Consider the following 16029-nt stretch of genomic DNA (forward strand, 5'->3'; position numbering starts at 1 on the left):
TGGAGTAGGTAGAGTGGAATATAGAATATACTCTTTTGTCCTTGTTTTATGTTTTCTAACTTTCTCAGTATTTCTCCTTTTAAAAAATTTTTTTTGGCGCTTTAAGGACAAGAGGTGGTTTAGCATCACATCCTCTCCCTTCCCATAGCAAGGCTTCGGTGAGAGGCTCCTACACTGTTATCTTGGTTACTGGGATACTTTTCTTCTCTGTAGGATAGTTTATTGCTTTGGGGACACTAAGCCTTTTCTGTGTTTGTTTTTATTTAATTTATTTATTTTATTTATTTTTAGCTGCATTGGGTCTTTGTTGCTGCGTGCGGGCTTTCTCTACTTGCAGCAAGTGGGAGCTACTCTCTGTTGCAGTGCGCAGGCTTCTCATTGCAGTGGCTTCTCTTGTTGCAGATCATGGGCTCTAGGCGTGTGGGCTTCAGTAGTTGTGGCACACAGGCTCAGTAGTTGTGGCTCGTGGGCTCTAGAGCACAGGCTCAGTCGTTGTGGCGCGTGGGCTTAGTTGCTCTGCGGCATGTGGGATCTTCCCGGACCAGGGCTTGAACCCGTATCTCCTGCATTGGCAGGTGGATTCTTAACCACTGCGCCACCAGGGAAGTCCCTGCTTTTGGGGTTTTAAAATTTTTATTTTTTTGGTTTTGCTGATAATTTCTTTTGTCTTCCTTCTACAGTTTTTTCCCTCTATTTTATTTCTTTTAATTATGTATATGTGCTAAAAAGGTTGACATTTTCCTTTGATTAATGAATTAACCAGTTGCAGTGTTCTGGGTGTAATTTTTGGATTTTCATCATATTTGAGCTGTGTAGTTGCTTTTCTATTCCTGCTAGAAATTTGTGGTTTCAAACCTATTCCCAAACTCAGAAGTTTTAGAAGACTGAAATTTTGTCCCTATATTTTAGAAAAAAATAGTAGTTGTATAATGCATGTTTGACTTCTCCCCTTAAATACATGGGGATATGAAGTGTAACCCAAATATTTTGATTCTGGTATAAAAGTTCTTTTGATTAAAGAGGAAATGATTGTTCTACAGTGAATCATATAAGTTATTTATAATTTATATATAATTTGAATGAGAAAATATGTTTATAAACACAATTTGGAAATAAATGGGAGTATGTTATAGTAATTGGCATCTTGAAAGGAAGTATACCTACTTTTAAGTGGACAGAATCAGCTACTTCATGGATTTTCAAAGTTATATTTAGAGTTCTTGACTTTTAGAGCTGGAAGTCACCTTAGAAGTTATCTACCACACACTCACATTTATAGATGTAATATTAAGTCTTTGAGAGGCTGGGTATGTCTTGATATCAGATACTTTGTTACCCATCAAGATTAGAATGGTGACCTCTTTGTGTACTGGGTTCTTTTATCTTTGTATTGGAGATCCTAACAGTCCTGACACATGGTTGAAATATTAGTTTCAGTGAATTGAGTTTAGTATGTTTTTCACTATACACATTCATGAAATGCAAGGATAGCTGACAGACCATTTATTTCTAGTTCTACATATGCTCCTTTATGATTATACAAATAATAAATGTTATTGTAGGAAGTATGGAAAAGTACAAAGAAGAAAATAAGAATTTTTATATAAAGTGGGTTATTTTTAAAACCACATTACCCAGGGACAGGTGAAGCCTTGGAACAGAATCATTGGTGCTGAATTAGAACAAAACCACTCTTGATTATTCTGGAATGGATTAAGGGCATGTACCATGGTCCCATAGGACCTATAGAATGCTCACCTCTTCAGTGATGTTCTGTAATAAAGCAGTGACTAGTAATGGGAGTGCTGTAAGAAAGAAGCCATACCATGGAATTGAGCTACCTCAGTTATTAAAGGAAAAGTTATTCTGGGAAAGCAGACCCCCCATCCCGTATACCTCATTATTCTCACCATCCTCTCACTCTGAGGCTTTGCTCATCTCTTCTCTTTCTCTTACCTGAAATTTTGCAATTAGAAATAATGTCTAAACTTATGAAGTTGAGTATTTTTTATGTGATTATGTGAATTTTTTCTCTGGGAAACTGTCTTTAATCCCCTATTTTCTTTAATACATATGTATTTTTTAAATTGATTTTCAATAACTTTTTATATTAAGGGTGTTAATCCTTTGTCTAATAGGGTACAAATATTTTTTGATTTGATAGAATTTCTCTAGGTCAGGGACCATATGTCTTTTAATTATAGTGGCTATCAATTTTAAGCATGTACTGTATCCTGAGCACTTGGCATTTTATATACATCATCTCACTCAAATCTTGTAAGGATTAACAGTATTTCCATATTGCAGAAGCTAAGTGAGATTAAGTAATTTGCTGAGAAAGATGCAACTAGTTTTAAGTAGTGGAACTAGGAATGAGACTAAATATTTGACTACAAGTCTATGATCTTAACTAACATACTCTATTGTATCTTATATCAACCAGTATTTACTGTAGAGCATAACACTTATACATTATACACATTTGCTGTATTGAATTGTATTAAGACATAATTCATTTTGTAGTATTACTTAATTTTGTATAACTTGGTATACTATAAATGAGGACATGGATTCTTTGATTCTTGACCCAGATAGTTTGTTGTATATGGCTACAAATTGACTATTTTAAGTTAAAGTTAAAACTTTTCTCCATAAGTCTAATTTTATAAACTGTGTTCCATTTTTACAAATTCATTGTATGCTTCCCTAAATCCCAAAATTGGTTGCAAAAATAAAATATTAAATGTCAACAGTGAGAAAAGAGTGAAATTAAAGTTATCATGTAAATGTTCAGAAGGATGCCCCTCTTTTCCCTCATGAGCTTGAATCTTTTAGAAATATGTCTGGTAACATTTAGACTATAACAGGGATGGCTGTTCTTCATTGTTCCACCTGTGGTTCTCAACTTTGCACATTAGAATCATTTGGGGAACTTTTGAAATTCCTAGTGCTAAGGCTGCATTGTAACAAGAGCAATTAAAAAGGAATGGCTGAGAATGGAATCTAGCTATTAGTGTTTAAGTTCCCTAAGTGATTGCAGTGTGATTTTTATTGTAGAGAAAGTTACAGGTAGTGATACTGTTTGTGTGGTTTGTTATCTATGTCCATAGTTGAGTGAAATGCTAAATTTTACTTAGAGAATATAAAATGCATTTTTTTAACCCAACCTTATGATTCTCTGGTTAAGAACACCTGTTACAGACATTTCAAAGATTATAACTTGCCACATACAGTGAGCCGCTTTTCTCAGAAGGCATATTTATGTTTTGTTTTAGAGATGGTTTTAAATATATAGATTTAAAGATTTATGTAAAGAGATCAGTTGTTAAATATTTGAAAAAAATTAGTCTATAACCTAATCCAGAAAATATAGTTTTAATTAATTTTCTTAGTTATAATAAATAACTCATATAAGTTATATAATTCCTCCCAATATTATAAAATTTCAAACATAAACATTGAAAAGGTTTATGGTGAATATTCATATATACACCACCCAGATTCTATAGTTAACACTGTACTTGCTTTAACACTTATATTTCCATTTGTACCTCGTTCCGTCCATAAATCCATCTGATTTTTGAGGGCTTTCAAAGTAATTTGCACGTATCAGATCTTTCCCCCAAATACTTCAGTATGCATACCTTTAACTAGAGTTCAGTTCTCTGTAAAATTGGGGAATAATGCATAAATCCTAAGTGTATCATAAGTTTCAGTAAATGAATATACTGGTGCAGCCCATACTCAAGATGCAGAACATGACCATCATTCAGTCTCCTCTCTCTTCCCAGTAAATATCCATTGTTTTTTTCCCAACCATACCTTAGCTATGCCTGTTCCAGACTTCATATCAACAGAAGCATATAGTATGTACTCTTTTTGTACGTAGGCTTCTTTGACTCAACATAGTTTTGAAATTTCCATGTTGTGACATGTATTAGTATAGTAGCTTGCTCTTTTTATACCTGAGTAGTATTCCATTGCATGAATATACTAGAGTTTATCATTTCTCCTGTTGATGGACATCTGGACTTATACCAATTTTTGACATTTATGAATAAACTGCTATGAACATTCTTACATAAGTCTTTTTATGGACAGCTAAGTTACAAGTAAGGATATATTTAGTTTTTAAAGAAATTGCCAAATCTTTTCAAAAATGGTTGTGCCATTTTATATACTCACCCACAGAATGTGAGAGTTCATGTTGATTTACATCCTTACCAACATTTTGTATTTTTATTGTTATCTCTTAATATTAAGCTTTCTCACCTTTTATCAGAGTTTTTATCTGATTCACATGTTATTTTACATTGCATATTGTCTCCCCCCCACCCCCTAAAGAAAGAAAGAAAACTTAAGACAGTTGCACAGTAGTTTTGGTGTGATGTGAGACTGCTTATATTAAAAAATGAGGACTTGGCAATTTTTATTTTTGAAAAAAAAATTTGAGAACTTTTCTCCTTGCAAAATACTTACTGAACTTTGGTATCAAATTTGGTCACAGGGTACTTCCTTGGCATTTATGGTGATGTATATAGAATATTTAATTGTACTGTTAACATTTAGACTTTTTCCCCCCATTTTCAGTAGGGAAATCAATTGAAAATTAAGAGCTTGTGAATGATTTAACAGATAAAATAAGCAGTTGTAGAAAAATTTTTTTTCAGAGAGCTTACTGATACAATAGTTTTAATGTCCACTTCATTAAAATTGCTAAGAGAAATGCTTCTGTCTCAATTTTCACCTTTTCAGACTTTCTTTATTTGGAGCATAAAAATACTGTGTAAAATTTGATTATGACTTTTTAAAAAATTTATTTTTTTGAAGCATAGCTAATTTACAATGTTGTGTTAATTTCTGCAGTACAGCAGATATATATTCTTTTTCATATTCTTTTCCATTATGGTTTATCACAGGATATTGAATATAGTTCCCTGTGCTATATACTAGGACCTTGTTGTTTATCCATTCTATGCATAATAGTTTGCATCTGCTAATCCCAAACTCCCAATCCATCCCTCTCCCACCCCGCTTCCCCCTTGGCAACCACAAGTCTATTCTCTATGTCTGTGAGTCTGTTTCATAGATAAGTTCATTTGTGTCATATTTTAGGTCCCACATATAAGTGATATTATTTGGTATTTGTCTTTCTTTTTCTGACATTCCTCACTTGGTATGATAATCTGTAGGTCCATCCATGTTGCTGCAAATGGCATTATTTCATTCTTTTTTATGGCTGAGTAGTATTCCATTGTATATTTATACCACATCTTTATCCATTCATCTGTCAATGGACATTAAGGTGGTTTCTGTGTCTTGACTATTGTAAAACGTGCTGTAATGAACACTGGGGTGCATGTATCTTTTCGAATTATAGTTTTCTCCAGATATATAATATAATCCCAGGAGTGGGATTGCAGGATCATATGGCAAATCTATTTTTAGTTTTATGAGGAACCTCCATACTGTTCCATAGTGGCTGCACCAACTTACATTCCCACCAGCAGTGTAGGAGGGTCCCCTTTTCTTCTCACCCTCTCTGGCATTTATTGTTTGTCAATTTTTTAATCATGGCCATTCTGACTGGTGTGAGGTGGTTCACCTCATTGTAGTTTTGATTTGCATTTCCCTAATAATTAGCGATGTTGAACATCTTTTCATGTTGCCTATCTGTATGTCTTCTTTGGAGAAATGTCTGTTTAAGTCTTCTGCTCATTTTTTGATTGCATTGTTGATTTTTTGATATTGAGTTATATGAGCTGTTTGTATATTTTGGAAATGAAGTCCTTGTTGGTCAAATCACTTGCAAATATTTTCTCTGACTCTGTAGGTTGTCTTTTTGTTTTGTTTATGGTTTCCTTTGCTGTACAAAAGCTTGTAAGTTTGATTAGGTCCCATTTGTTTATTTTTGCTTTTATTTCTGTTGCCTTGGGAGACTGATGATGACTTTTAGGATTTGAAATTCACTTTTTCTGTAATTATCAACTGACTTCTAGTTTCAGGGTGGCTGTTTCATGGGTTTTTTGTTTGTTTTTATTTTGCTGTCATTTTCTTTTTAAAAAACATACCTTTTCTGTTTAAAATACAGAGTTAGCATTTTAAGCAGAGCTATGTTTAGGATTTTATTTACATTCAAGCATACAAGAAATGGACAATGTGTTTGGGGGTACTTACTTTCAAATGAAAGATACCATGTGACAGCATTTTATGACTTTTTTTGGTTAACTTTTCCTTGGATTTTCAATGAAATAGGTAATTATAGATTTTAAAATATAGATATAGATGGAGAGAGCGAAAGGAGAGGGACACTACTATACTGATTTTTAAAGAGTTGTCTCTTCAACAAAGTGTTGGGAAAATTGGATATCCATATGCAAAAAAATGAAATTAGATGCCTACCTCATACTGTATACAAAAATCAACTCAAAACTAATTAAAAACTTGAACATGAGACCTGAAACTGTAAAACTACTAGATGAAAACATAGGGGAAAAGCTTCTTGATATTGGTTTTGACAGTGATCTCTTAAATATGACACTGAAAGTACAGGCAACAAAGCAAAAATAGACAAGTGGAACTACATCATACCTTTAAAAGGCTTCTGCACAGTAAAGGAAACAATCAACAGAATGAAGAAGCAGCCTATGAAATGAGAGAAAGTATTTTCAAACTGTCTGATAAAGGGTTAATATCCAAAATATACAAGGAACTCCTGCAACTCAACAGCAAAAAAACAAATAACCTGATTAAAAAATGGGCAAAGAACTTGAACATACGTTTCTCCAAAGAAGACATACAAATGGCCAACCACTATATAAAAAGATGCTGAACATCATTAATTATCAGGGAAATAAAAATCAAAACTAAAACGTGGTATCATGTCATAGTTTTGATCTGTTAGGTTGGCTATTATCAAAAACAAACCAACAAACACTCCCACAAAATAGCAAGTATTGGCAAGGATGTGGAAGAATTGGAACCCTTGTACACTGTTGGTGAGAGAGTAGAATGGTGCAGCAACTATGGAAAACAGTATGGAGCATCCTCAAAAAAGTAAAAAATATTAACAACCATATGATGCAGCAATCCCACTTCTGGGTATATTCCAAAAGAACTGAAATCAGAGTCTTGAAGAGATACCTGCACCTCTATGTTCATTGTCGTGTTACTCATAATAGCAAAGATATGAAAAAATCCAACTGTCCATCTGTTTATCTGTCATAAACAGATGAATGGGCAAAGAAAATGTAGTATATACAAGACAGCTTTAAAAAAGAAGAAAATCTTGCCATTTGCAACAATATGGATGAACTGGAGGATATTCTAAGTGAAATAAACTAGTCACAAAAGGACAAATACTGCCATGATTCTACTTATATGAAATATCTAAGTCAAACTCATAGATACAGAGAGTACAGTAGTGGTTGCCAGTGGCTGGCGGGTGGGTGAAATGAGGAGTTGGTGTTCAGTGGGTACAGAGTGCTAGATGAATAAGTTCTAGAGATCTGTTGTACAATACAGTTAACAATGCTGTAGTGTGCACTTCACAATTTGTTGAGAGGGTAGATCTCATGTTAAGTGTTTTTAGGGATCTCATGTTAGAGATCTCGTGTTAAGTGTTGGCTATATCTATTACCTTGATTATGGTGATGGTATTATGGGTATATGCATATGCCCAAACTCATCAACTTGCACATTAAATATGTGCAGTTCTTCGTATACCAATTATACCTCAGTAAAGCTGTTAAAAATGCCAACATACTGTCCACCAGTTGGTTTATTATGTTTGCATCTAGTGATTAGTGACTTTTATTGTAAGCAAAGAAATTACTGTATTAGACTTACATGGTACAAAAGTCAGTTTAGTTACAATAGGGGGCTATGTCTAAAGGAAGAAAATTCAGTTAGAAGGTTGTTTTAGTAATCTATTTAAATCTATGCTTAGATTCCTGGCTTGGGCAATAGGGCAAGTAGTAGCCCCTTTCACTAATAAAAAAAACAGCGGGAAGGGAATTTTTCTTTGGGAAGATGATGAGATCAGTTTGGAACCATCCAATTATGGTGTGCGTCTTAGACAGCCATATAGATGTTATCTATATAGAAATGGCTGAGTAGTTTTGGAGTTCTCCATCTGGCTTAAAAAGATTTGGGAATGATCATAGGGAACATGGTTACTGAAGCTTGTAGTAGTAAATAAACCCACAGAAAGCATTTCAATTTACTTTATGTAAACATATCTATGTATACATATTAAACAATATTAATTTTAAGCCACAATAAAGAACTGTGGTTTTAATCACTAACGATAACATAAAACATAATTTGCAAGGTACTTGTAAATAATGGTGACCAAATAGAATGGTGGTCATCAGTGATTATTTTCTTATGTCAAATAGTTCAATTTACTTAAATATTTATTGAACAGCTCTTGGAACTTGTGTTGCTTTTATTACGTGGTAGTATCACAAAGACAAAACATCACTTTGAGAAGAACTGTACTTAAAACAGTTTATTGTAAACCAGGAAATTATAGTATCAGGTTTGTAGAATACAAAAATCAGCTTAATCACAATGTAAATAATGGGCTTTAGGGGAATATGACTAGAGGGGAAAAAAATCCAGTTAGGATGTTGGTTTGAATGGTTTTAAGAGAGGGACTGATCTGTTCAGGTTTATATTTTAAATTGGGTACTCTGCCGGAAGGTTGTTTAAGTCAAGGATGGCAAGTCTGAATATGGAAATAAGAATAGGGGATTATTTTAATAATATATAATAATACTAGGATTAATAGAGTTATCAAGAAATATGTTAAATATGGACTTAAGTCTTATGTTAACTTACAGAATTTATTAGGTATCAGAGGAAATCTACAAGGACCAAAGCTGCTTTCTTATTTGGGTATGTAAAGAATGGTGGTGCATTCAGTGAAAGAGGAAATAAAGTGCAGCTCAGTTAAACAAAAAAGAAACACTTGGGTATTTAGGTTTCTGATTTCTGGATTCTGGCATCTAAACTTGTGGATAAGTATGGTATACTAGAAGAGAATATTCTACCCTCAATATACTTGTAATAAAAGGTTATTTTTACACATTAAGCTCTAGTTCCTACTCTTAACTTTTTTCTGTGTATAGAAGAGTTGAAACTGCTTTGGTGAATCTGAGCTATGAATCCATCTATGTGTATACCCTGACTGAAGTGATGAGATGAAATGGGTTTTCCTTAAGTACATAAGTACAAAATACATGTTTAAGGAAGTGAGTTCTTTCTTTTCATCTTACTCAGGGTGTATCATATTCTTGAATTGTTGGCTTGTATCAGTAACTATTTTGGATGAATACATCTGATACGAGCCAACAGTTTTTCAGTGACTTTTTTATATGTCTTGCTTATTTGAAACAGTAAATAAAATCCTTAATTCTTTTTAAAACTGTTTTAGTTTTGATGGCTTTTTATATAAAATATTTAGTAAATAGTTGTATCTTTTAACCATACCACATTATTTTATAAGAAACTCTTGACTTTATGAATTGATTTTTAAAATCAGTGATGGCTTTAGTTCTTGTCATTTAGTGAAAATGTATATAATTCCCATAAAGGATTAATGCCTGAAATACTGAATTCAGAGATTGGCTAAAAATTTAACATCAAAAGAAATCCTGTTTGTAATTTCTGTTGAATTCTTTAAAAGTGTGTAAAACCTTTTCATACTCTTTGTCTAATTAAGTCTGCAAAGTTATTTATTAACAGTGTGTAAAAGTAATTTAATCAAGTTACAAATAGCACTGCATTTAACTTGATAACTGAGCGAAAATAAAAATATTTTCATACTAAAATTGTATAGACACTATGCTAAATATATATTGTATACATTAATAACAGTAATTATTAATACAAGGTATGCCTTTCCATACATATGTACAAAATGCATCATAATAAATATGGTTTTTAAAAAGCAATTTTTTCTTGATAAGGGCACAGTCCAGTGACAATCAAAAAAGAATTCTGTTAATACTAATAGTGGTGAAGAGATAATGAAGCAGGGAGAGTTGACTTGTTTACTAGAGTCTAGTTTTAGCTGAAATGAAACAGAGCTTAAAACATGTAAACTGGGGCCTCCCTGGTGGCGCAGTGGTTGAGAGTCCGCCTGCCGATGCAGGGGATACGGGTTCGTGCCCCGGTCCGGGAGGATCCCATATGCCGCGGAGCGGCTGGGCCCGTGAGCCATGGCCGCTGAGCCTGCGCATCCGGAGCCTGGGCTCCGCAACGGGAGAGGCCACAACAGTGAGAGGCCCGTATACCGCAAAAAAAAAAAAAAAAAAAAAAACATGTAAACTGAGTTGTATCCTAAGATAATCCACTATTGATAGTGTCATACAGCTTATTCAGCTTTCGTCTGTCTTTTCACAGAGCTCCTTAATAAGCATTCATAGTCAGTTTTTGGCAGCACTGGAATCACTGAAGGCATTCTGGGATGTTCTGGATGAAATTGATGAGAAGACTTGGGTACTTGAGCCGGAAAAACCTACAAGGAGTGCTACAGCACGCAGAATTGTATTAGGTAGAGTAAAAGAGGATTAAGGAGGTTTTTTTTTAAAGGTGTTTGATTGTATTTTGTATTTCTTAGGAAAATGAATCTAAGATGACATTGGACTCTTAGGTGACTTTTTGTATGAAGTCAACTATTAAAACTTTGGGAGAGGAACTATGATTTCTTTTATTACTATGTATTTAAATGTAAATATTTCAAGTAGAAAGGGCAAGTACTGAGGTGTTTCATTACAAAAGGTGATGATCTAATCCATGGAAGTAGCATTCAGAAATAGTGTTTAATTAGCTTTCAATTATCACAGAAATTGTGGAGTAGATTTTTCAAAACTTCCATTACTTAGAAAAAAAACTGTGTTAGAAGTAATGAAGTCTTCATTTGTGAAACTAGACAAGTATGAACAAGTTTGGGAGTATTTTCTGACAGGAATATAGAGGAGGGTAAAAGAACCTGAAGTGGGCCGTGCATGCCAATGAAGAGTAAAAAGAGAGCCTTACAAAATAATAATTGAATATATTTTAAGTATTTAATTTACTATAAATATATGAAATTAATAAGATGTGGAATAACCATAAATATCATCCTGGAAATATTACCATATTCTCTTTACTATGAGATGATTGTTTTATGTATTCTCATTATGAGCAAGCAATACATGAAGTCAATTTTAAAGCTCAACCTCTCAAGATTTTAGATGTTTTAAACTATATTTGAGTTCACAGTAAATACTATATAGTTATGAAGGATATTTTGATATTTTGATGTGAATCATATCCGAATTAGTAGTTTCTACCCAGGCATAATAGATTTATCTGGGGGGAAAAGTGACACGTTACTATGAGAAGAGGAAAGTATAACTGCGCAGCAATTCTACAGACAGTACTGTTACTTATCAAGTTTGAAAAAGTCTTAACAATATTTAATTTGGAATAGTTAACCAAGTTATGGTATATTTGTGAACAAGTAGATACTAAAATGAAAATATTTTCTTCAAAGAAGTGTAGTAATTTATTATCTTAATGGCCCCATTAAAATAATTATTTCTCTTAGGTTATGATTAAATATACTTCTTATTTCTCATTGTTCAGCATAAACAACCTGGTATTTATTCACTCTCCCTATATTTACCTTTTAGCTCCTTTTTTTTTCTTCAGGCATTGATTTGCCCTTTTAGGACCAGGTTTTCAGCAAATTAATCAAAAGATTAGTTAATACAACCATTGTTGTTAAGTGAAAATACTTTCTGGAGCCATTAGGTGACATTGCTAAAGGCTAACCTGAAATATGTGTTCATGTAAAAAATGCATTAACCAATGAAATTATAAATTAACTTTGTAATTTTGTTTTTCTTATTGAATTACCTGGACTTACTTTTTTATTTTACTTGATTACCTCTTTTTGCTAGATCTGTAATAATTGTATTTATATTGTTGCCAACCTTAGCCAGAGGATTATGCTATAGTATATAGAATTTATCAAGACATTTTTACCATAAAAATGAAATCGAAATTAACCTTAAACAACCACACTATGTACCTTCAAAAAAAGCAATAAAATTTCTGAAATTTGTACATACTCTAGTACAGTTATAAAAGAATTTAGTGCCAAGTAGAAATAGCTTTTCTTTAGATTCTGTAAACTGTTAGTTGCTTTTGTTATTAAATGAACAGTTTCCAAAAATTTAATATGAATTGACCCCTTTGTTAACTTATCCAGGAAAGCTTCACAGGGAGATAAAGATTTCAGAAAATGTTTTTATAAAACTCAAATCTTAAACATTTATTTTTACCATTTATTGTATTTTTAGTCTTTTATGTTTGTTCTATTACTTTTCAAGAATATTATGATATCGTTTAGATTATTTCTTAAACTTGTGACTTGTAATTTTTATATATTAAAGATTTTTATCACTCCATAGAAAATTTTTATTCAAACTTAAATGGAATTCTGACCAGGATTCGAATCTAAATTAATTATATTAACTTATGGATTGGCTCTGTTTTTTGAAACTTCGGATCCCCAAATCTTTAGTCATGATCAAACTTTTCAAATTACTTCTTTTTGTTAAATTATGAATTAGTAGTATATTTACCTTTATAAAAAACTATATATAATACAATTAGTTAATCTTTCTTTGGGTATACAATGAAAAAAGTACCCAGACAAATACTCCTTTATTTTTTGTTTCATTATCTGTTCTACTTCTAAAAGCTTTAATATTCCTTTATTCTAGGGAATAATGCTTCGATAAATATAGAGGTAGACCCCAGGCATCCTACTATGCTTCCTGAGTGCTGTTTTCTTGGAGCTGACCATGGTACGAGATCTCAGGTTTAAATGTTTTTAACACAATTATAAAATACTTGTCTACCACTGTAATTAAATATTATTCTAACATATTAATATATTAATGGTAAACATCTTAAATGAAAATGTCTCATTGTGAACTGTACTTATGTTTTTTTAATATATAATATATATGATTTAGATTTTCTAATCATGTACTTAGGAAACAAATCCTGTAATTAACAAATATTATGTATATTTCAAAGTTGCTAATAGATTAGATCTTAAAAGTTTTCATCAAGAGTAAAAAACTGTAATTGCATGATGATAGATGTTAATTAAACTTGTAATCGTTTTGCAGTATATACACATACCAAATGACTATGTTGTACACCTAAATCTGTAATAGTGTTATCAGTTATAGCTCAATAAAAAGAGACATATTCTGTGCCCAAATGTGACTTTACAAAATGAGAGCAGCAAACCCTAAATTATTAAACTTTTTTTTTTTTTTTTTAATATTTGAAGTGGTAAAACCCCTGGGAATTAGGCTGAGCAGAAACATACATTTGTGGTAGGTATCTTTGCAATATAATTGTTACTTTTCTATGATTTTACAAATTTAATAACAGTTTTTTTTCATGTTTTCAGGGATCCAGAAAATAGCCTGTTACAAAATTTGAAAGATGTTTTAGAAATTGATTTTCCAGCTCGTGCTATCCTGGAAAAATCTGTAAGCCTTATCAGTGCTTTGATATTCCAAATAGTGTTGCATAATGAAAGTCAAATGTTCTTTTAAGCACCAGAGAAAAATGAGGCTGAAAGGGAAGGAACTGGAAGAATATTATAACGGACTTCTGAACTGCAAGCAGCAGTTGCATCAAAGAACTTGTTAACCTTTGATTGGTGGTTATAAGTGTACTTTTTCCATGGTCATTGTAGCAGTAAAGTGATTAATGACATCTTCATTATTAAAAATAGGGGAAAGGTCTAATGTAGCTAATGAGATGTTTGGATTTTCTATACTATCTGCTTATGGATGACTGAAATAAAGTTCTAATTAGCTTGAAACAAGTGTTTGTGAAGGTTGGCAGCATAGTTTTTCAAAATTGAATAGACACTATGACACTGCAAAAATAAACTAAAAGAATTGATTTTTGACAAAGCTGCTAAGAATGTAGACTACTAAAGTGGTGGGGATGTTTTTGTCTTTTTCCTTTAGTTGCAGAATTTTGAAGTTTAGTATAATCACCAGCTAATGTCAGTTCCTGTCTTTGCATACTACAGTGGCATTATACTGATGTACATAGTGGGAATATTACTTGAGCCTGAAACATCTTGTGAGCCAAAAGTAGAATCTGTTTTTTAGTATATGTATATTATTTATTGGATGAAAAATTTTCTAAGGTGTTCAATAGTGATGTGACTGTATTTTCTGTAACATAGCAATATAGTTACCTTTATAAAAATTTTATAAAAATTTAATAGTATCTAATACCATATTATTCACTTTTTTATTTCACCTTGTGTATTCTTATAAATATTTCTTTTTTCCCACCACCCCATCCCCCAATATTTTTCTTTTGAAGGATTTTTCTATGGATTGTGGAATTTGTTATGCCTATCAACTTGATGGTGCCATTCCTGATCAAGTGTGTGATAATTCACAGTGTGGACAGCCTTTCCATCAAATATGTTTATATGAGGTAAAAATGAAAATATCAGTAAGACTAACAGCATAGGAAATATGCATATTTGAAATCTAAACAATCTGTTTAGTCAATAGTGATCTTTTATTGCCATTATCTCAAGTTAATTCCAAATGTGTATTTCATTTCTTCAGTGGTTACTAATGAATTTATAAATGTCCTAAAGTATCCAAGAAGTGGGAAAATGTATCTAGAATATACTCATGGACTGTTTATTGATGCATAACAAATTAAACTGATGGAATATTGGAATCTTTCCGTAAATATCTCATGTAACCACAATGCAAACTCTGTTAAGTAGGAGTAATGGTGGCAATAAGGTGAAAGGGAGCTAGTACTGTACCTATTACTTTTTCAGGCTATATTTAAGTGTAGAATAAATGTAATAATCCTACTTTTGATATTGAGAAGAATGCATTTTATGATCTAAATAACTCACAACACTCTTAGTCAATGACACTTTATTTACTGTATATATAATACATGAGAAGTCTGCTTTCCCTCCTGTCTGCAGTCACTTGCTCTCGAGCATTCATCTTAGGGCACAATGGACATATGACTAACTGTATGTGCATCTATATACAAAATGACTTGCAGTTGTATAGTGCTTTCGGTTTTTAAAAACTTCCTTAATATTACCTCCTGATTTTTGTGATTAGAGATAGCAGCTGGTGCTAGCTGCAGTTTAACAGTGGAGAATTTAGGTAGAGATGTCAATTTACCTTATATAAAATCATAAAATACTAGGTCTAATTATAGAGATACTCTTAAGGGAACATGTGCTTTCTTTTGTAATAATGAAAATTCATTTAATTTTTAAAAATGGATTGCCTCCTGCTTGTAATTAATGGATTGAGAATTAACCCTACTATTGGTGATTAAGATCAGAATTAAGACCTAAATTTTAAAGAGCCTAGGATATCTTTTATAGCAGGAGTTCTTAATTTGTGATTAATGGATTTAGGGAGGGTCTGTGAACCCCATGGAGTTATTTTTGTATACATCTGTTTTGGGGTAGAGAAGGTGCATACTTTTTATCAGATTCTTAAAGGGGCCTATAATTTGCTTATAAATCAGTGGTATAGACCTTGAAATCCATACTGGTTTCCCCTTGTTATTCAGCATTTTAGTAGTTTGGTATTGGCTCAGGAGATGTTCCTCTTACAAAAGAAAATTAAGAAGGCAAATCATCTGGCATAAAAATATAATGCACTCAAAAAGAAAAATTTATTTGGAGTACCTGTAATATGTAATCATGTTGACACTGCTCCCTTTCTTCTCTTTTTAAAATCTTCAGTGGTTGAGAGGACTACCGACTAGTAGACAGAGTTTTAACGTCATATTTGGTGAATGTCCATATTGTAGTAAGGTAAGCAAATTATTAATCACATTTCATAAAATGTGTCTAGCTTTTAGTAATATGTTTTAGAAGATAACTGTATAGTATATCAGCTTATATAAAATTTTTGGAAACATCTGTCAATG

General features: G+C 32.3%; 1 protein-coding gene across 1 annotated transcript in view; it reads left to right on the forward strand.

The window, feature by feature from the left end:
• Positions 1-16029, forward strand: part of FANCL (FA complementation group L) — a 78817-nt gene that overhangs the window by 62478 nt on the left and 310 nt on the right. The window contains exons 8-13 of the mRNA XM_081254628.1: positions 10411-10561; positions 12783-12866; positions 13364-13409; positions 13487-13568; positions 14425-14541; positions 15842-15913. Coding sequence (XP_081110754.1) covers positions 10411-10561; positions 12783-12866; positions 13364-13409; positions 13487-13568; positions 14425-14541; positions 15842-15913 — 552 coding nt within the window. The remainder of the gene's footprint in view (positions 1-10410; positions 10562-12782; positions 12867-13363; positions 13410-13486; positions 13569-14424; positions 14542-15841; positions 15914-16029) is intronic.

The sequence above is a fragment of the Mesoplodon bidens genome (assembly GCF_964165515.1).
Source record: "Mesoplodon bidens genome assembly, chromosome: 14".
NCBI classification, from domain to species: Eukaryota; Metazoa; Chordata; class Mammalia; order Artiodactyla; family Ziphiidae; genus Mesoplodon; species Mesoplodon bidens.